The 22,678-nt window shown below is 42.3% G+C and overlaps 1 protein-coding gene across 1 annotated transcript in view; it reads left to right on the forward strand.

The window, feature by feature from the left end:
* Nucleotides 1-11,202, forward strand: part of LOC133540533 (guanine nucleotide-binding protein subunit alpha-11-like) — an 83,630-nt gene extending 72,428 nt beyond the window's left edge. The window contains exon 8 of the mRNA XM_061883208.1: nucleotides 8,115-11,202. Coding sequence (XP_061739192.1) covers nucleotides 8,115-8,320 — 206 coding nt within the window. The 3' untranslated portion in view covers nucleotides 8,321-11,202. The remainder of the gene's footprint in view (nucleotides 1-8,114) is intronic.
* The last annotated feature ends 11,476 nt before the right edge of the window (nucleotides 11,203-22,678 follow it).

Here is a 22,678-nt window from a genome sequence, read left to right on the forward strand (position 1 = left end):
TAATATTTGAGTGGGCCCCAGCCCCCTCTGTAGTGGAATATTTGGGCCCCAAGGTCAGAAAGTCTTAAGAACCCCTGATTTATACAACAGAATGTTTACATTAATTTAATCCATCCATCCATCCATTTTCTACCGCTTATTCCCTTTCGGGGTCGCGGGGGGCGCTGGCGCCTATCTCAGCTACAATCGGGCGGAAGGCGGGGTACACCCTGGACAAGTCGCCACCTCAAATCATTCATTTTAATAAATGATTAACATAAATATGAATATTAAAATCCTGTCACATACTAAATAAGCTCAAACACAAACATGAGGTCAATGTTTCTTAACCTTAGGGCCCAAAAATATCTGTTTCTTAGCTGTGATTCGCAGCAGTACTCAATTGTGATAGTAATAATATCATTAATCGGCAATAATTTGTAGGTCAATATATCGTCGAGCAACAAGTGTTATTGACTCCGGCTTAGTGATGACAATATCAAACAATAGATGCTGGAGCTAAAATAATGGACCTTTTTTATTCCGATTTTCTTGCCCATATGTGACCTGTATCGAGTTTTTTTTTAAGTTAAGTTAAAGTAGCAATGATTGTCACACACACAGTAGGTGTGGTGAAATTTGTCCTCTGCATTTGACCCATCACCTTGATCAGCGCCTGGGAGATGAGGGGAGCAGTGGGCAGCAGAGGTGCCGTGCCCGGGAATCATTTATGGTGATTTAACCCCCAATTCCAAGCCTTGATGCTGAGTGGCAAACAGGGAGGCAATGGCTCCCATTTTTATAGTCTTTGGTATGAACTCACAACCTACCACTTGGCCACTGAGTAGGTGGTTTTTGCCCATATGTGACCCGTATCGGATTTTTTTTTTGCGCATATGTGACCTGTGTCGGATTTTTTTTTTGCACATATGTGACCTGTGTCGGATAATTTTTTGCCCATATGTGACCCGTATCTGATTTTTTTGCCCATATGTGACCCGTATCGGATTTTTTTTTTTGCCCATGTGTGACCCGTATAATTTTTTTTTTGCCCATATGTGACTCGTATCAGATTTTTTTGGGTCCATATGTGACCCGTATCGGATTAGTTTTTTGCCCATATGTGACCCGTATCAAATTTTTTTGCCCACATTTGACCCGTATCAGACTTTTTTTTTTGCCCCTACATGACCCGTATCGGATTTTTTTTTTGCCCATGTGTGACCCGTATCGGATTTTTTTTTTTGCCCATGTGACCCATATCGGATAATTTTTTTGCCCATACGTGAACCGTATCGGATTTATTTTTTTTGCCCATATGTGACCCGTATCGGATTTTTTTTTCCCCATATGTGACCTGTACCAGATTTTTTTTGCCCATATTTAACCTGTATCAGATTTTTTTTTGCCCATATGTGACCCGTATCTGATTTTTTTTTTGCCCATATTTGACCCGTATCAGATTTTTTTTTTGCCCATATGGGACCCTAATCGCATTTTTTTTTGCCCAAATGTGACCTGTATCAGATTTGTTTTGCCCATATCTGACCCGTATCTGATTTTTGTTTGCCCATATGTGACCCATATCGGATTTTTTTTTTGCCCATATGTGACTTGTATCAGATTTTTTTTTGCCCATATTTGACCCCTAACAGTTTTTTTTGCCCATATGTGACCCTAATCGGAATTTTTTTTTGCCCAAATGTGACCTGTATCAGATTTTTTTTACCCATATCTGACCCGTATCTGATTTTTTTTGCCCATATCGGATTTTTTTTTTTTGCCCATATGTGACCTGGACCAGATTTTTTTTGCCCATATTTGACCCGTATCAGATTTTTTTTTGCCCATATGTGACCCTAATCTGATTTTTTTTTGCCCAAATGTGACCTGTATCAGATTTGTTTTGGCCATATCTGACCCGTATCTGATTTATTTTTTTTTGCCCACATGGGACCCGTATCGGATTTTTTTTGCCCCATATGTGACCCGTATCGGATTTTTTTTGCCCCATTAGTGACCTGTATCTGATTTTTTTTGCCCATATGTGACCCGTATCGGATTTTTTTTGCCCAAGTGTGACCTGTACCAGATTTTTTTTTGCCCATATTTGACCCGTATCAGATTTTTTTTTTGCCCATATGTGACCTGTACCAGATTTTTTTTTGTCCATATTTGACCCGTATCAGATTTTTTTTTTGCCCATATGTGACCCTAATCGGATTTTTTTTTTGCCCATATGTGACCCGTATCGGATTTTTTTTTGCCCAAATGTGACCTGTATCAGATTTTTTTTGCCCATATTTGACCCGTATCTGATTTTTTTTTTTGCCCACATGTGACCTGTACAAGATTTTTTTTGCCCATATTTGACCCGTATCAGATTTTTTTTTTTGCCCATATGTGACCTGTACCAGATTTTTTTTTTGCCCATATTTGACCTGTATCAGATTTTTTTTTTGCCCATATGTGACCTGTATCAGATTTTTCTGCCCATTTCCGACCGGTATCTGATTTTTTTTTTGCCCATATGTGACCCATATTGGATTTAGTTTTTTGCCCATATGTGACCCGTTTTAATTTTTATTTTGCCCATATGTGACTCGTATCGGATTTTATTTTGCCCAAATGTGACCCCTATCGGATTTCTTTTTTGCCCAAATGTGACCGGTATCGGATTTTCTTTGCCCCATATGTGACCTGTATCTGATTTTTTTTGCTCATATGTGGCCCGAAACAGATTTTTTTTTGGCCATATGTGGCCCGAAACAGATTTTTTTTTGGCCATATGTGACCCGTATCAGATTTTTTTGCCCATACGTGACCCGTATCTGATTTTTTTTTTTGCCCTTGTGTGACCTGTACCGGATTTTTTTTTTGCCCATACGTGACCCGTATTGGATCTTTTCATGTCAGTGCCATTCCGAAGTTTTCATGTCCGACCCAGGCCGTTTTGCCAAAATAGACGCTTAGAAAAGAAAATGGTTGGTTGACAAGTGAGCAGAAAACAGGCAAAAATATTGTTTTAGGAACTCACGTCAACATTCCACCACTCCTGTTTCCGTCTGCTCGCCCAGGCCTCGTAACAAACTGCCTGCCCTCTTCCCACATGTGGAAAGTGTTTAGGTTAAGCTTTTGTCTCATGTGAGCAGTCCAGGTCTGACTTCCGTAGAGTAAAGTGCTGAGAACTCAGGCCTGATAAACTCGGATCTTTGTATGTTGAGTAAGAGCATTGTCTTCCCATACTGGTTTTGCTGGTTTAGCCATGATGGTATTTGCCTTTCCAAGCCTTCTGTCATCAAGCGAGAGTTTATTGCTGATTATCCAGCCGAGGTATCAAGTTATCTAAGTGACAGCATTCTCTTGAGAGCAGCACCTTGAACGCTAATGTTGGTTTTCTGCAGGCTAACTAAGTCCAAACTCTTCTCAAGCATTTGCAAAACATTCATTTAGACCAGTGGTTCTTAAAGGGGAACATTATCACCAGACCTATGTAAGCATCAATATATACCTTGATGTTGCAGAAAAACACCATGTTTTTTTAACCGATTTCCGAACTCTAAAAGGGTGAATTTGGCGATTTAAACGCCTTTCCATTGTTCGCCTGTCGGAGCGATGACCTTTCACCCGTGACGTCAAAACATGAAGCAATCCGCCATTTTCTCAAACATATTACACGCACCAAGTCAAATCAGCTCTGTTATTTTCCGTTTTTTCGACTGTTTTCCGTACCTTGGAGACATCATGCCTCGTCGGTGTGTTGTCGGAGGGTGTAACAACACCAACAGAGACGGATTCAAGTTGCACCACTGGCCAAAAGATAAGAAAATCCCTCGTTTGTTCCGCACACTTTACCGACGACAGCTATGCTACGACAGAGATGGCAAGAATGTGTGGATATCCTGCGACACTCAAAGCAGATGCATTTCCAACAATAAAGTCAACGAAATCTGCAATATTGGAAAATAAACCGCTGAATCTGCCTGAGTGCGAGCTATTCAGGGACGACAGCAGTCTGTTCCCGCAGATGAGTGAGGTAAACCCCCTGGGCGGTTTAGCTCGGTTGGTAGAGTGGCCTTGCCAGCAACTTGAGGGTTGCAGGTTCGATTCCCGCTTCTGCCAACCTAGTCACTGCCGTTGTGTCCTTGGGCAAGACACTTTACCCACCTGCTCCCAGTGCCACCCACACTGGTTTGAATGTAACTTAGATATTGGGTTTCACTATGTAAAGCGCTTTGAGTCACTTGAGAAAAAGCGCTATATAAATATAATTCACTTCACTTCACTGGATATGTTGGCTAAGATGTGATTTATGCCACTTCTTCTTCTGTCTCATTTTGTCCACCAAACTTATAACGTTGTGCATGAATGCACAAAGGTGAGTTTTGTTGATGTTATTGACTTATGTGGAGTGTGCTAATCAGACATATTTGGTCACGGCATGACTGCAAGCTAATCGATGCTAACATGCTATTTAGGCTAGCTGTATGTGAATATAGCATCATTATGCCTCATTTGTAGCTATATTTGCATCCAGCCTTTCCCTCCACCCACATTTAATGCCAAACAAACACATACCAATCGTTGGTTAGAAGGCGATCGCCGGATTCGTCCTCGCTTCCTCCCCTGCCGCTGTCTGTCGTGATATGGCTCAATAGCTTCAGTTTCTTCTTCAATTTAGTTTTCGCTACCTGCCTCCACACTCCAACCATCCGTTTCAATACATGCGTAATCCGTTGAGTCGCTTACGCCACTGAAATCCTAGTCTGAATCCGAGCTAATATTGCTATACCATTCTGTGCTATCCGCCATGTTTGTTTATGGTGGTTTCACGCTGTGATGTCACAGGATAATGGACGGGCGGATATACCGATCGTGAAAATTGGGCACTTTGAAGCCTTTTTTCGGAATACCGCGTGATGGGTAACATTTTGAGAAAAACTTTGAAAAATTAAATAAGCCACTGGGAACTGATTTTTATTGGTTTTAACCCTTCAGAAACTGTGATAATGTTCCCCTTTAACCTGGGTTCGATCGAACCCTTGGGATTTGGTGAGTTGGCCTCAGAGGTTCGGCAGAGGTCAAAACACACCTGACTCATTGTCTCAATAAAAACTTTTATTACGGATACGGCAACAGCAGAAGTCACACTGATTTGCAGGTGTGTAATTTGTTGTGAGTTTATGCACTGTGTTGGTTTTGTTCTTTGAATAAGGCGATGTTCATGCACGGTTCATTTTGTGCCCCAGTAATAAAACATGGTAACACTTTAGTATGGGGAACATATTCACCATTAATTATTGTTGCTTATTATCATGCAAATTAGTTCATATTGGCTCTTAAGTAGTCATTTATAAGTACTTATTAATGCCTTATTCGGCATGGCCTTATTATAACCCTAACCCTTTAATTCTGATCAAATAACTCCAAAATAAGTCTTTGTTACTTAGAACATGTTCTCCATACTACATTGTTACCAAAAACACATAACTTTGTCTTGATATAAAAAAAAAAATATATATATATATTAGGGGTGTAACGGTACACAAAGATTTCGGTTCGGAACGTACCCCGGTTTAGAGGTCACGGTTCGGTTCATTTTCGGTACAGTAAGAAAACAACAAAATATACATTTTTTGGGTATTTATTTACCAAATTTGTAAACAATGGCTTGATCCTTTTAACATTGGGAACTCTATAATAATTCTGCCCACTTTAATTCACATTAAACTGCCTCAAGTTGTTGCTTAGATGAAATAAAATGACACAACTTTTCTTCTACATATAAAAAGTGCAACATTAAACAGTTTCAAGTCAACTCATCATGCTTAATGTATTATAGCATTGGGGAAGCCTGTAGTTGATTTTTATTATGTAAATGTTATATTTTTATCAACATGTGATAGCAGGGACCCTGCCATTCAAAACTAGGCTGCTACATTACTAATGATTCATGTAACTATAGCTGAAAATTCATCCCTGACCACCATGGAGTTTATGTAGGCTTTATGATGCACTTACATTATTTTATACACTATCAGAGACAGAAACTCTTCATTTAATATAATGTCCTGTTTGCTGCTTCAACACACCTCAATCAACACTGTTCGTAACACACGTACACACGCCGCAAAATGAGTTAAAGTTTCGCTAAAAGCTAACTAGCCTTCACCTAAAGCCAGGACTGCGAGTGAGCTGAGCTGCAGTTTGTTTCTAGAAGGTCAACGGGCTCATAGTGATGTTGAGAAAGTAGTTGACTTGGAATATAATTTGGGGAGAGTGAGTTGCTCCCCCGCTAAACACCTATCTGCTCGACATCGACACTGAAGCCTTGACGACATGCGCTCTGAATACGCACTGCTGATTGGCTTTGTATGTAACCAATCGGATGGTTGTGTGGGCGGGACAATGCAGGGTGTTGTGTACAGACAGAGGCAGAACGGAGCGAGCAGCTTGTTAAGACTTTAGCATAGGCGGCTACTTCATATGTACGTGATGAACTCGTCCGGTATTCCTCCGCACCGAACCGAAACCCCCGTACCGAAACGGTTCAATAGATAGATAGATAGATAGATGGATAGATAGTACTTTATTGATTCCTTCAGGAGAGTTCCTTCAGGAAAATTAAAATTCCAGCAGCAGTGTACAGAGTTGAGATCAATTTAAATAAAAGTAAATAATGGGGGTTTAAATGGAAACAAAATAGAGAAATATTACAATAAGAATAAAAACTAAAAAGCAACAATGGGAATAAAAATATAACAGTAAAATAAGAATATAAAAAGACAAAGTAAGCAGTAGTGACCACGTTGTGAAAAAGTATTGCACTGTTAATGTTTAGCATCCCCTGTCATCCTAGTACCCCCCGCCCCCCTCCCCAGAGAGGAGTTGTACAGTCTAATGGCGTGTGGGACAAAGGAGTTTTTGAGTCTATTAGTCCTGCACTTGGGATGAAGCAGTCTAGAACTGAACAGGCTCCTCTGGCTACTGATAACGCTATGCAGAGGGTGACTGGCATCATCCAGGATGCTCACTAGTTTGTCAAAAGTCCTCTGCCACCCTCACCAGTGTGTCCAGTTTCATTCTGATTGTAGAACCGGCCCGCCTGATCAGTTTATCAAGTCTGGAGCTGTCCTTAGATGTACTGCACCCCCAGCACACTACCATGTAGAACAGAACACTGGCAACCACAGACTGGTAGTACATCCACAGGAGTTTTCTACAAATGTTGAAGGAGCGCAGCCTCCTGAGGAAGTACAGCCTGCTCTGTCCTTTCTTGTACTGGTGGTCCGTCTTAACAGTCCAGTCCAGCTTATTGTCCACCCAAACCCCAAGGTACTTGAATGAGTCCACGGTCTGTACCTCAACTCCCTCGATCACAATAGGTTGTGACCGTGGACTCGACCTCCCAAAGTCAATGACCAGCTCCTTGGTCTTTGATGGATTGAGCTGCAAGAGGTTCGTGTGGCACCAGACAACAAAGTCCCTCACCAGATTCCGAAACTCCTCCTCTCTGCCGTCCCTGATGCACCCGACGATGGCTGTGTCATCCGCGTACTTCTGGATGTGACACAGCTCTGAGTTGTAGCAGAAGTCAGCGGTGTACAGGGTGAAGAGAAGAGGGGCTCAATACAAATACATGTACCTTTACACCCCTAATATATATATATATGTATACAGTATATATTTTTTTTTTTTCACCATGAAGTGTTCGGTGAATGTGCATATGAGACTAATGGGGTTCAGTACCTCCAACAAGGTCAACAACCACTAACTTAGACCTTGTAGGGCTTCTGTGGTGTAGTAGGTGTAGTAGTAGTAGTATAGTAGTAGTAGTAGACTTCCTTGTTCATTTCCGAAATGCAGTCAACTTCCTTAGTTTTTTTACTTTGTGGAGTGGAACTGTGCATGCAAGTGAGGTGGGGGCCCACATGGGGGCCCACATGGGGGCCTGTGGACATTTACACTGGAGTATGATAACGATGACAAGAGTCGGCTGGGAAAAAAATCCCATTTGGGAGAAATAATGATATTTGGGTGACTTTGGGCTGTAATGTAAAAAGACAATGTGTCAATGTCCTCTTCATGTCATGTGACCCGGCTTCGCTTCTGCCCCTCCCCCGACACCATTGCAGGTCGCAGACAAGACGCGGAGGACGCCAAGCAGTACATCTGGAAGCTTTACGAGCTGCAGGCCAACAACGTGGAGAAGAGGGCGGAGAAGAAGACGCTGTACAAGCACTTCACCTGCGCCACCGACACCGACAACATCCGCAAGGTGTTTGCCGACATCAAGGACACCGTGCTGCTCAAGTCTCTGCAGGCCTACGGCGTTTTCTAACTAGGACTACACTGACTACTCCATGTGTGTGAAGGATGGCCCACAGGTGCTTTTGTTATGGAGGATGGAGGATGGAGGTGGTCCTCATCTCTGCTGCCCTGACAATCAACTGACTTGACTTTCATTCATTCTTTTGGATTTGATTCTTTCTATGTTTGACTAGCCTGCGGTGACAGACGAGAAGAGAAGCTCAATCAGACATGAACATGGTGCACAGCCACCAAATCACTGTATTGTGTGCGAGGGTTGATTATATACCTTACAGCTTTTCATACAAACGTACTTTGGTAATATTTGGAAATTCATCCCTACCGCAGATTTGACAGCGCCAAGCCAACGAGCGCATCCTTGAATTCTTACTGGCCTCCACAGTGCAAATCCACTTCTAAGTCCAAATAAGCTACATTTCTTAAAAGTAACCTTATCACTGGAGTGCGAGCATTGGCTAAACATGACACACACACACTTGACACAGTAGGAGGATGCAATAAGCCATGCTAACCATGAACGTAAACAGAAAACAGAGGTGGACGGATCGATACATATATCAACTGTAATGATACAAAGTATGGAAGCACCAAAAAAAATCAAACATCCCGATCGTACAGAATATCGATTAATAATGAGCAAAAATCAATTTGATACATTAATACATTTTGTTTTATAAGAATGAATTATTTAAAAGATGTTTTCAGTAAGCGTGTCGAATGAATCTCAATTGTTGTTAGTAGCAATTCTTAATCGAGTATAAAAAAAGCAAAAAAAAAATGTTTTTAAATATATAATATATCCATCCATTTTCTACCGCTTGTACCGTTCAGGGTTGCAGGCGTGCTGGAGTCTATCTCAGCTGCTTCAGGGCGGGGTGTGACAAGTCGCCATCACATTATATATACATATATTTAGGGCAGCATGGTGGTAGAGGGGGTTAGTGCGTCTGCCTCACAATACAGAGGTCCTGAGTAGTCCCGAGTTCAATCCCGGGCTCGGGATCTTTCTGTGTGGAGTATGCATGTCCTCCCCGTGAATGCGTGGGTTCCCTCCGGGTACTCCGGCTTTCTCCCACCTCCAAAGACATGCACCTGGGGATAGGCCCCTCCCACCTCCAAAGACATGCACCTGGGGATAGGCCCCTCCCACCTCCAAAGACATGCACCTGGGGATAGGCCCCTCCCACCTCCAAAGACATGCACCTGGGGATAGGTTGATTGGCAACACTAAATGGTCCCTAGTGTGTGAATGTTGTCTGTCTGTGTTGGCCCTGAGATGAGGTGGCGACTTGTCCAGGGTGTGGCGCGACTTCCGCCCAATTGTAGCTGAGATATGGCACCAGCTCCCCCTGCGACCTCAAAGGGAATAAGCGGTAGGAAATGGATGGATGGAGATATATATATATATATATATATATGTAAGATGTTATATATATGTAAGATGTTATATATGTAATATATTGTATACAAATATATAATACAAATCGATTTAAAAAATATTAATTTTTTGTTTAAATAGAAATTATATATATATATATATAAATATATTCATTTTTATTTTAAATTTCTTAATTTTTAACATGTCCTGTCCAACCATCTACATCATGTAGATGTAGATGTAGATGAACTATATCTGATGTACACATTTTCTTTCGAAAAGAGAAGTGTTGGATACTTCTCCTGTTGCCTTATTTGTATTTGACTTTATTAAATGTTCGGGTAGAATTGTATAAAACAAAACCAGTTTTCTTTTGTTTATTTCATGAATGAATGTAGTTAATCATAGAACTGGCACCCAATGTTATTAAAAAAAAGTATTGATTTTGAATCGCAAGTCGTTTTGAGTCGAGAATCAATTCCGAATCCAATCGAACTCCCAAAAATCGAAACAAATCATTTTGTGGCCAAAATAGTTACAGTCCTAGTTTTCAGAGCAAAAGGATATTTTCTAACCTGTAACCTGTTTGGAAATAGTTTCATTATAGTTATTATACCAAATAATACATTGCAAGAATCGCTTTTAATCAAGAACCGTTCTGAATTGAGAATCAGTTCTGAATCAAATCATCACCCCAGGAATCAGATTGAATCATTAGGTAGCCACTACAGATACTACAGTGGTTAGATCCACATCTTTTATTAGACAATCTTTTGTCGTTTGTTTACAAACTGACGAAAGAAAAAACAGTAAGCTACAAACGTCTAACGAATATAGCTTACCGCTACGCTGCAAAGACACGACACGGCACGACACGAGCGACAATACATGACAATAATCCAGCACAGACTGAATGGGAAGGCAGGTTAAAATAGGAGCGGGCTGATTGACACCAGGTGTGGCCAGGTGCCAATCAGCCACAGCTGAGGGGAAACAGCGCTCAGGGAGAAACACAGGAGACTGACAAACTAAGAGCACTGACGGGAAACACTACACACACAGAGGAAACAAAGACAATAGCAGAGGGAAAACATAACCAAACTGTCAGGGACGAACCTGACAATTGGGGTGTTACCATTTAGTGGTCAATTGTAGGGAATATGTACTGTACTGTGTAATCTAGTTTCAATCAATCAATCAAAGCCCCAGCTGCCAAGGTCCGACATGATCCGGTTACCTGGCTCGTCATCGCTTGATGTTTCCATGCATTGAATTAGTCGTAATAACTCAAATCATTTGCTTTCTCCAATTTTCACAACGACGTGATGTCCAGATTTCCATGCTCCAGACGCAGTGGGCCTCTCGTACACTAGGGGGCGACTGTGGTCATTTCAGCTTGTTTTGCTATGTGGGGATGTCAACAGAAGAAGAGAATGCAACATGCTAATAAGCTAGCGCCAGCAGATAACAGATAACTACTGTATTTTTCTGACAATAAAGTGCACTTAAAATCCTTTCATTTTCTCAAATATGCTGATTCCCATCCCAGTCGCTTCACACTTGGCTATGAACCGATCCAGTGAGAGCTGAAGATCCTGGCCAGATGAAGCCATCAGGACCACATCATCTGCAAAAAGCAGAGACCTAATCCTGCAGCCATCAAACCGGATCCCTTCAATTCCCCGACTGCACCGAGAAATTCTGTCCATAAAAGTTATGAACAGAATCGGTGACAAAGGGCAGCCTTAGCGGAGTCCAACCCTCACTGGAAATGGATCCGACTAACTGCCGGCAATGGGAACCAAGCTCTGACACTGATCATACAGGGAGCGGACCGCCGCAATCAGACAGTTTGATCCCCTCACTGAGCACTCCCCACAAGACTTCCTGAGGGACACGGTCGAATGCCTTCTCCAAGTCCACAAAGCACATGTAGACTGGTCGGGCAAACTCCCATGCACCCTCAAGGACCCTGCCGAGAGTACGGAGCTTGTCCACAGTTCCACGACCAGGACGAAAACCACACTGTTCCTCTGGAATCCAAGGTTCGATTATCCGGCGTAGCCTCCTCTCTAGTACACCCGAATAGACCTTACCGGGAAGGCTGAGCAGTGTGATTCCACGATAGTTGGAACACACCCTGCGGTTCCCCCTTCTTAAAGAGAGGAACCACCACCTCGGTCTGCCAATCCAGAGGTACCGCCCCTGATGTCCACGCGATGTTACAGAGTCTTGTCAACCTAGACAGCCGCATAGCATCCAGAGCCTTAAGGAAGTCTGCGTGGATCTCATTCACCCCCAGGGCCTTGCTGCCGAGGAGCTTTTTAACTACCTCGGCAACCTCAGCCCCAGAAATAGGAGAGCCCACCACAGATTCCCCAGGCACTGCTTCCACATGTGTTGGTGGGATTGAGGAGGTCTTCGAAGTATTCCCTCCACCGATCCACAACATCCACAGTCGAGGTCAGCAGAACACCAGTGCACTGCTTTCCTTTCCTGAGGCAGCGGATGGTGGTCCAGAATCGCTTTAAGACCGGCCGGAAGTACTTTCAATGGCTTCCCCGAACTCCTCCCATGCCCGAGTTTTTGCCTTAGCTGAAGCCGCACACCGCTTGGCTGTCCGCTGCCTCCGGAGTCCCATGAGCTAAAAGAACCCGATAAGACTCATTCTTCAGCTTGACGGCATCCCTCACCGCTGGTGTCCACCAACGGGTTCTAGGATTACCACCACAATCGGCATTAACTACCTTGCAGCCACAGCTCCAATCAGCCGCCTCGACGATAGAAGCACGGAACATGGTCCACTCGGACTCAATGTCCAGCACCTCCCTCGTGACATGTTCAAAGGACTTACGGAGGCGGGAACTGAAACTCTCAGTGACAGGGGACTCTGCTAGACGTTCCGAGCAGACCCTCACAATGAGTTTGGGTCTGCCAGGTCTGTCCGGCATCCTCCCCCACCATCGCAGACAACTCACCACCTCCTTGTTAAGTTTGTCTTAATTATACAATCCTGTACAGCACTTTGTATTGTGTTCAACGTGTACTAACATTCACTAAAATATGGACTTTTGTCCAGGCCAGAAGCCATTCTTCATATTTACAGTGTTTCTCACGCAGAAATATGTTTCATTATACAAACTTTTCGATTCACAAACCCAGTTTAGGAACCAATTAAGTTTGTACATGGAGTTTCCACTGTATGCTAAGACACAGGTGTCAAACTCAAGGCTCGGGGGCCAAATCTTGCCCGCCACATTATTTATGTGGCCCGTGAAAGCCTAGAAATACAAACCCCGTTTCCATGAGTTGGGAAATTGTGTTGGATGTAAATATAAACAGAATACAATGATTTGCAAATCCTTTTCAACCCATATTCAGTTGAATATGCTACAAAGACAACATATTTGATGTTCAAACAGATAAACTTTTTTTTTTGTGCAAATGATTAAATTTAGAATTTGATGCCAGCAACACGTGATAAAGAAGTTGGGAAAGGTCGCAATAAATACTGATAAAGTTGAGGAATGCTCATCAAACGCTTATTTGGAACATCCCACAGGTGTGCAGGTAATTGGGAACAGGTGGGTGCCATGATTGGGTATTAAAAACAGCTTCTCAAAAAATGCTCAGTCTTTCACAAGAAAGGATGGGGCGAGGTACACCACTTTGTCCACAACTGCGTGAGCAAATAGTCAAACAGTTTAAAAACAACGTTTCTCAAAGTGCAATTGCAAGAAATTTAGGGATTTCAACATCTGCGGTCCATAATATCATCAAAAGGTTCAGAGAATCTGGAGAAATCACTCCACGGAATGGCCGGAAACCAACATTGAATGACCGTGACTTTCGATCCCTCAGACGGCACTTTTTAGATTGGTGTCGGCACAAAAACCAACATCAATCTCTAAAGGATATCACCACATGGGTTCAGGAACACTTCAGAAAACCACTGTCACTAAATACAGTTCGTCGCTACTGAAGCTCTACATAAAACAAGAATGGGAAAGAATTCCAGCTTCAACAATTAGTTTCCTCAGTTCCCAAACGTTTATTGAGTGTTATTAAAAGAAAAGGTGATGTAACACAGTGGTGAACATGCCCTTTCCCAACTACTTTGGCACGTGTTGCAGCCATGAAATTCTAAGTTAATTATTATTTGCAAAAAAAAAAATAAAGTTTATGAGTTTGAACATCAAATATGTTGTCTTTGTAGTGCATTCAACTGAATATGGGTTGAAAATGATTTGCAAATCATTGTATTCCGTTTATTTTTACATCTAACACAATTTCCCAACTCAAATGGAAACGAGGTTTGTATTATGCGGTAACAAAATGCCTTATCTTTTCTTACTAAATATATTCATTTCCCTTTCCTGTTCTGGATGAAACTGCAAATCTTTTAAATTCAATATTATCCATATATTATATTATGTATTCCAAAAATATTTGGTTAAAATAGAGATAAATACTGTACTTAAATATCTGCTTGACTTATGAGTTCAAAATAAAGTATCAACCAAATTGTAGACTGTAAAATTGACAACTGATTTCATGGTTAAATTCCACTGAATTATTTTTTTTTTAAACTGTAAAATCAACATTGGTACTGTTTTTTTTCCGTCATGATCTGTGGTCTGGATTATGTTTTTTTTATACTTTAATCCAAGACTCCTTCGGATCCTGTTTTTTGTGCACCCTTGTTTGTTTTGGTTACTTATTATTTCCACCTGCTTCTGAATAGTGTTCACCTGCTGCCTGAGCACTAATCAGAGGCATTATTTAAACCTGCCTTGCCCTCCAGTGAGTGCTGGAGTAATTTTTGCTGTTTGCCGTGGACTGCATTTTTTTTGGAAGATGAGAGCTATTCCCTGGATCCCGACTCCTGTCCCTGTTTGCTGTTTCCTGGTTTGTGTTTTCCTTGCCTTATTTTTTTTAACATTAAAACCATGTTTTCATCTTCCAAGCCTGTCATCTCTGCATCTTGGGGTTCGTCACCACCACTTTGTGACATTTTTCATATACAGTAAGACACTAAAATATTAAAAAACTAACCAAAAAACATTGAAACAACATTTTACGGTTAAAAAAAACAAAAACTGGAACCTTTATTGCATGAAATTTACTGCTAAAACAGTTACTGTTTTTCAATTCCATTTATTCAAGTTAAAAAAAAATACAATTTTTACTGTAAAAGTTTGGTGACTGAGCTGCCAGTTTTCAAAGCAACATTTAAAGTTGTTTTTTTTTGCAGCTTATAAAAAAACACACAAAAAAACATTGTTAATGTTATGGATGTTGATGTATATTCATATTTTACTCGTTCAACTTAGAGGGCAACCATGACTGAGATGTGGCCCTCAATGAAAACCACTTGGACCCCGCCGTGCTAAGATAAGAGTACGGTGTGTTCACGCTGAGCAAATGAAGGGGATTCAAACAAAAATGTTATTGAATCATAATAAACAAAAACATCAAAAACAATATTTAAAAATGCGATGGTAAAATGTATTAACTCATGCAATTATATTTTTGGATCAGGATGCTTTTATAGTCTTTTTTTTTTTGGTACATTTATGCATTTTAAAAACAGTAACATGCATGGGCCCGCGACCCCAAAGGGAATAAGAAAATGGATGGATGGATAACATGCATGGGAGTTGTAGTTTCACTTTTGGAAATGTGAGGGTGTATTGATACATGTGTGAACATAAAGTGCATGGTATTGTGTGCCGTGCAGGTGTCAAAAAAGGGGGTATAGCTCGGTTGGTAGAGCGGCCGTGCTAGCAACTTGAGGGTTGCAGGTTCGATCACCGGTTCCGCCATCCTAGTCCCTGCCGTTGTGTCCTTGGGCAAGACACTTTACCCACCTGATTCCAGAGCCACCCACACTGCTTTAAAGGCCTACTGAAACCCACTACTACCGACCACGCAGTCTGATAGTTTATATATCAATGATGAAATATTAACATTGCAACACATGCCAATACGGCTGGGTTAGTTTACTAAATTGCAATTTTAAATTTCGTGCGAAGTATCCTGTTGAAAACGTCGCGGTATGATGACGTGTGCGCGTGACGTCACGGATTGTAGCGGACATTTTGATCCAGCGCCGATCCCAGCGATAAGTCGTCTGCTTTAATTGCATAATTACACAGTATTCTGGACATCTGTGTTGCTGAATCTTTTGCAATTTGTTCAATTAATAATGGAGACGTCAAAGAAGAAAGATGTAGGAGGGATATCTGTTGCTAGATATCTCGAGATGTATGTTGTAATATGTATATGTGCTTTGCTATTTAGATTTTTTTCCCAATCCAGACTGGGCCTCCTTAGGAGCCCAGTCTAGATTGTATTTTTTTTTACTCATCCTTCCCCTTACTTGCCAACCCTCCTGAATTTTCCGGGGGACTCCCGAAATTCAGCGCCTCTCCCGAAAACCTCCCGGAGGAAATTTTCTCCCGAAAATCTCCCGAAATTCAGCGGAGCTTGAGGACACGCCTCCTCCAGCTCTATGTTGACATGAGTGGGGACAGCCTGTTTTCACGTCCGCTTTCCCACTATACAAACAGCTTGCCTGCCCAATCACGTTACAACATCCATCCATCCATCCATCTTCTTCCGCTTATCCGAGGTCGGGTCGCGGGGGCAGCAGCCTAGGCAGGGAAACCCAGACTTCCCTCTCCCCAGCCACTTCGTCTAGCTCTTCCCGGGGGATCCCGAGGCGTTCCCAGGCCAGCCGGGAGACATAGTCTTCCCAACGTGTCCTGGGTCTTCCCTGTGGCCTCCTACCGGTTGGACGTGCCCTAAACACCTCCCTAGGGAGGCGTTCGGGTGGCATCCTGACCAGATGCCCGAACCACCTCATCTGGCTCCTCTCGATGTGGAGGAGCAGCGGCTTTACTTTGAGTTCCTCCCGGATGGCAGAGCTTCTCACCCTATCTCTAAGGGAGAGCCCCGCCACACGGTGGAGGAAACTCATTTCGGCCGCTTGTACCCGTGATCTTATCCTTTCGGTCATGACCCAAAGCTCATGACCATAGGTGAGGATGGGAACGTAGATCGACCGGTAAATTGAGAGCTTTGCCTTCCGGCTCAGCTCCTTCTTCACCACAACGGATCGGTACAACGTCCGCATTACTGAAGACGTTACAACATCTACGGATTTTAATAAAAAAACTGCACACACAAGGAGACGAAGCAGAAGAACGAGGAAGTTACAGCCATGGCAACGCTGTCTGTAATAGAGTGATTCTATGTTGTCTGTCGCCATCTCCTGGTGAATGTTGGCTATGGAATTATTGGGTTGCTTTTTGATTGGCCAACGATTTATGTGGTGTTGCGCACCTGACGGCAAGTGACTCTCGCCAGTACGCAAATGGCAGAACAAAGGTTACTCAAATAGTGAAAGGTAAGTGTTGTTGTTGTTGTTTTTAGTAACCAGCAAGCACAGTACAGTTAGTAGAATAACTGTGTTTTTATTTCTGTGTATTTGATAAGTGCCACCTGAAATTCAACTATTTATTTTATTTATGTATGTAATATAATAAATATATATAGCTAGAATTCACTGAACGTCAAGTATTTCATACATATATATATATATATTTATACAATATACTGTATATATATATATATATATATATCCATCCATCCATTTTCTACCGCTTATTCCCTTTTATATATATGAAATACTCGAGCTGGTGAATTGTAGATATAAATATACTCCTCCCCACTTAACCACGCCCCAGACCACGCCTCCGCTCCAACCCCGACCACGCCCCCCACCTCCAGAAATTGGATGTCTCAAGGTTGGCAAGTATGTCCTTCCCCAGCGTTTACCTTTTTCCCATCTTTTACGGGGCGCCTTATGGCGACCCATCAGCGTTCTTGTTCTGTAACCCTGTACACTGTTTGTTGGTCTAATCTTGAACAGGTTTGTGCTGAAAATCAAGTTTCGTTGTACTTGTGCAATGACAATAAAGACCTATCCTATCCTAATTATTACACAATATGGAATTGTGTAATAATATGAGGAGATTATGCATTGAAAGTCATTCTTCACTGTAACAAGGGGCCATAACTGCCATGTGGCCCTCAATGAAAACGAGTTTGCACATCCCTGCTCTAGATAGGGATGTGCAAACTAGTTGATAGTCTTCCCGAGGCTTCACAAGAGCCCGTCAGGTCCGATCTGAGGATGTTACTGAACTTTCTTATCTCTGCCATGTTTATCTGAGTGTTTGATGCTTTTTGAGGGGGAAAAAGCCACCAATGAGAGCTCTTTCTTAGTGGGAATCCCCATTAGCCTTGCTCTTGCTAGCAGAAATATAGCATACATGTTAGCATACAACAACAATCTAAGACATGACTTTGAAGACTGGAGTTAAGAACACAGCGCCCACATTGTCCACAAGTCCTGCCAGCCTGATGTTGTAATCCCTGAGTGGCTGTGTGGCTAACAAATGAGATCACGCCATCACGCAGTCACATCATATCTTGCAAGGCTGAGAAATAAAGCTCTCTCTCCTCTGGCCAGACAAGATAAGAGCGGACAGGTGGGAGGCTGATAATCAGACGCTTGTTTGTGGGAATCTTTGGACAACATGGCCGTTTACCTTCCTTCTCAGATGCCCCCGCTGAAGCTCTGATAAACGCCCCCCTGCCAAAACACCGCTGCTCCGCCGTCCCTCGGGTGCCAAGTCCAGCAGCTTGTGTGATCTCAGGTATAGAAGCTGACTTGACAGCGGATCATAACAGTTTATTCCCATTCATTCCCGTTAATTCCCATATATTCCCGTTAATTCCCATGGAAAGTTTCTAACTTTGAATATTTCCGGAATTTCGCAACCCTAGATGGAGCTAAATATTTTAATAACATTCAAACTTTCCTTCAATCAATAACGGAGCAGCATCTCCTCATCCAGAAACAACAACAAGCCAGAAATGTGTCCCATGAAAAACCGTCCGACCGGAACTCTTAAATAACTAAAGTTCCTTGGGTGAATAATGTAAAGTCACTACACCGGTATGTTTTAGTGCTTCCATAGCGAGATATAAGTTAGAACTGTACGCTAATTTATATTATCAATCAATCAATGTTTACTTATATAGCCCTAAATCACTAGTGTCTCAAAGGGCTGCACAAACCACAACACAAACCACTACGACATCCTCGGTATTAGAAATGGAAACAGCAGAGTCACATAAGAAAATAGAGAAAAAGAAGAAGCTTATCCACTACGGAGTCAGCACGGACTGCAGTGGCAGAGGTGCGCACATTTTCAGGACTTATGCAGATCTCAAATACACATCAGCAGGTACCAGAAGGTAAGAAAAGTTGGTTTTGCATAATATTGTGAAACAAAACGCCAGATACCGTATTTCCTTGAATTGGCCCCGGGGCGCTAATTAATTTAAAACCTCTTTCTCACTCCGGCACTTACCAAAGGTATGCAGTAAAAATTTGAGTGTGATGTAAGCTTGGACCTTAAATCCTACTGAATAGCTCTTAATTTTCTTCCCTTTCTGCGATTTCAAATTACCGGTATTGAAATCAGCCTCCTCCATTTTGAAAATTAAGACAGGGGAAGTGTCACTCGTGACGTCATGAGTTTGACCAGGCGGTAATACTAAGCATGCGCTAATATTTTGGGAAGCGAGTTTGACCCGGCAGTAATTCAAGGCAGGCGCTTACTATATGCCCGGTGGCAATTCAAGGAAATACGATAATATGTTTGCTAATGGGTGGCATTTTGTGGTCCTTATACACACACCACAGTCATACTTGTACCTCTGACTACAGTAGCTGTAATGGGCCGACATTCCATCAAGGCTTCAAAGTCCTACTAAAACCAGATTTTTGAGTGCCGTGTGTCATGTTCTTTATTTTCAATCGAACATTGAAAGTTTTGGTGTTTTTTACTGGCATCATATTGCAGTATAGATGTATCTCTTAGGTGTGACTGCCATCTATTGGTCACACGTATCATCACACCATAGCATAGCTCGGTTGGTAGAGCGGCCATGCCAGCAATTTGAGGGTTGCAGGTTCGATTCCCGCTTCCGCCATCCTAGTCACTGCCGTTGTGTCCTTGGGCAAGACACTTTACCCACCTGCTCCCAGTGTCATCCACACTGGTTTAAATGTAACTTAGATATTGGGTTTCACTATGTAAAGTGCTTTGAGTCACTAGAGAAAAGCGCTATATAAATATGATTCACTTCACTTCACTTCACACCACACCATGTACCAAATAAAATTACTTCAAGGTCGGTAAGCACAACCAGAATTATTCCGTACATTAAGCACACCGGGTTATAAGGCGCACTGTCGATTTTTGAGAAAATGAAAGGATTTTAAGTGCGCCTTATAGTCCGAAAAATACAGTACTTGTATGCACATATTTTTCATATGCGTATTGTGACCTGCAAGCAGATCTCATGGGAAATGTTTTGGATTTGGGGAACTCCATCTTGCTACATCTCTCAGAATTGACGTGATATTTAATAGGATGATAAAACCACCAATTCTGCCTAGCAACAGGAGTTTGTGCAGACAAGACCAAGAAAAACAATGCGACTATTTCGAGGTACTTACGCCCTTCAGATGGCTTAAAATGTCATTTGTGAGGACAGTCTGTGCTAGACAGTCACGCCGCTCTAACTTTTTGTTATCCTACAGGCAGGTGGTCTGAAGGCCTTGCAGCACAAGCTAAGATTCTTACCGGCATGAATCATTTTGGTTTGCCATAACAGTGTTTGAGTGACAGCTGGCTTCTTATTTTTGTTTTTCATCACACAGATGCGATATTTGGAGAGGCTACCCAGAGACGCAATCATGGTCAAGGTTGACTATGAAATGACAAAGTTGATGTCAGGAAAAAAAAACAGGAAGGAAAAACTGAACATAGAAGTTAGCAGTTTAAAGTATAAACTGTTTGCAGTGGAAGTTGATCCTGTTGAACCAACTCATCAAGTCTTATTACTCAAACGTTCTAGTTTAAAAATAGGCCTTCAACTATCCATCCATCCATTTTCTACCGCTTATTCCCTTTTGGGGTCGCGGTGGGCGCTGGCGCCTATCTCAGCTACAATCGGGCGGAAGGCAGGGTACACCCTGGACAAGTCGCCACCTCATCACAGGGCCAACACAGATAGACAGACAACATTTACACTCACATTCACACACTAGGGCCAATTTAGTGTTGCCAATCAACCTATCCCCAGGTGCATGTCTTTGGAAGTGGGAGGAAGCCGGAGTACCCGGAGGGAACCCACGCATTCACGGGGAGAGCATGCAAACTCCACACAGAAAGATCCCGAGCCTGGATTTGAACCCAGGACTGCAGGAACTTCAACTAACTACTTTAATACTTGACTCTCTTAAAGGCCTACTGAAACCCACTACTACCAACCACGCAGTCTGATAGTTTATATATCAATGATGAAATATTAATATTGCAACACATTCCAATATGGGCGGGTTAGTTTACTAAATTGCAATTTTAAATATCGCGCCGAAGTATCCTGCTGAAACGTCGCGGTATGATGACACGTGCGCGTGACGTCACGCATTGTAGAGGACATTTTGTTCCAGCACCGTTCTCAGCTATAAATCGTCTGATTCCACAGTATTCTGGACATATGTGTTGCTGAATCTTTTGCAATTTGTTCAATGAATAATGGAGACGTCAAAGAAGAAAGCTGTAGGTGGAAAGCGGTATGTTGCGGCCGCCTTTAGCAACATAAACACAGCCGGTGTTTCATTGTTTACATTACCGAAAGATGACGGTGAAGCTTTACTATTGAACAGAGTGGTCAAGCAAACACGGTTGGATTGGACCACACACACAAAGTACAGTGTATTATGCAGCGATCATTTCGAAAGATCGTGTTTCGAAGAGGGTCCCTTGCGAGGGGCAGAGATGGGCATCGCCACCACCCGTCGACTGGTGCTGAAGAAAGGTGCGGGGCCGACCTACAGGTTGTACAGGTACGACCATAAAATCTCACTAAAACACTAGTAACACAATAAGCAGATAAGGGATGTTCCAGAATTATTCTAGTAAATTTGTCTAATAACATCTGAATCGCTCCCACAGTATTGTCTTTTTTTCCCCTAGTCCTTCACTCTCACTTTCCTCATCCGCTAATCTTTCATCCTCGCTCAAATCAATGGGGAAATCGTCGCTTTCTCGGTCCGAATCGCTCTCGCCGCTGGTGGCCATGATTGTCAACAATGTGAGGTTGTGAGGAGCCCTACAACCCGTGACGTCACGCGCACATCGTCTGCTACTTCCGGTAAAGGCAATGCTTTTTTATTAGCGACCCTAAGTTGCTAACTTTATCGTCAATGTTCTCTACTAAATCCTTTCAGCAAAAATATGGCAATATTGCGAAATGATCAAGTATGACACATAGAATGGACCTGCTATCCCCGTGTGAATAAGAAAATCTCATTTCAGTAGGCCTTTAAATGACAAGTTGTCACAATGACAACTTGAATATTGTGACCATTTCATGTTCAACCTTACGAGCTGATGATATTTTTGGAATCTTCAATGCCAATCCTTTGCCATTTGAAAATAACTCCACTTTGGATTTTTGTGCATTTAGCGCGAGTTTCAGCCGAGTCAGCTGGGACTGAACATCAAAAGCTGACTACAGGAGCTCATGGGTTCGCACAACAGAGAGAAATGAACAACATATGATCGGGTCGACCGCATAAAAATAGAATGCAGCATCCGACACATTATCAAAAAGACTATTTACATAATTAGAAAACAACAACGGACCTAATATGGAACCCTGCGGTACTCCATTTAATATATGGTGGAAAAACCAAGAGCATCCAGCAAATTAGCACAATAAATATGCATGTACAGTAGATGGCAGTATTGTCCTGTTTAAGAGTGTAACAACATTGCTGTTTACGGCAGACTGCTTTACGGTAGACGAAAACGTGACTGCTGTTGTTGTGTGTTGTTA

The sequence above is a fragment of the Nerophis ophidion genome, linkage group LG22 (genome assembly GCF_033978795.1).
Source record: "Nerophis ophidion isolate RoL-2023_Sa linkage group LG22, RoL_Noph_v1.0, whole genome shotgun sequence".
Classification (NCBI taxonomy): domain Eukaryota; kingdom Metazoa; phylum Chordata; class Actinopteri; order Syngnathiformes; family Syngnathidae; genus Nerophis; species Nerophis ophidion.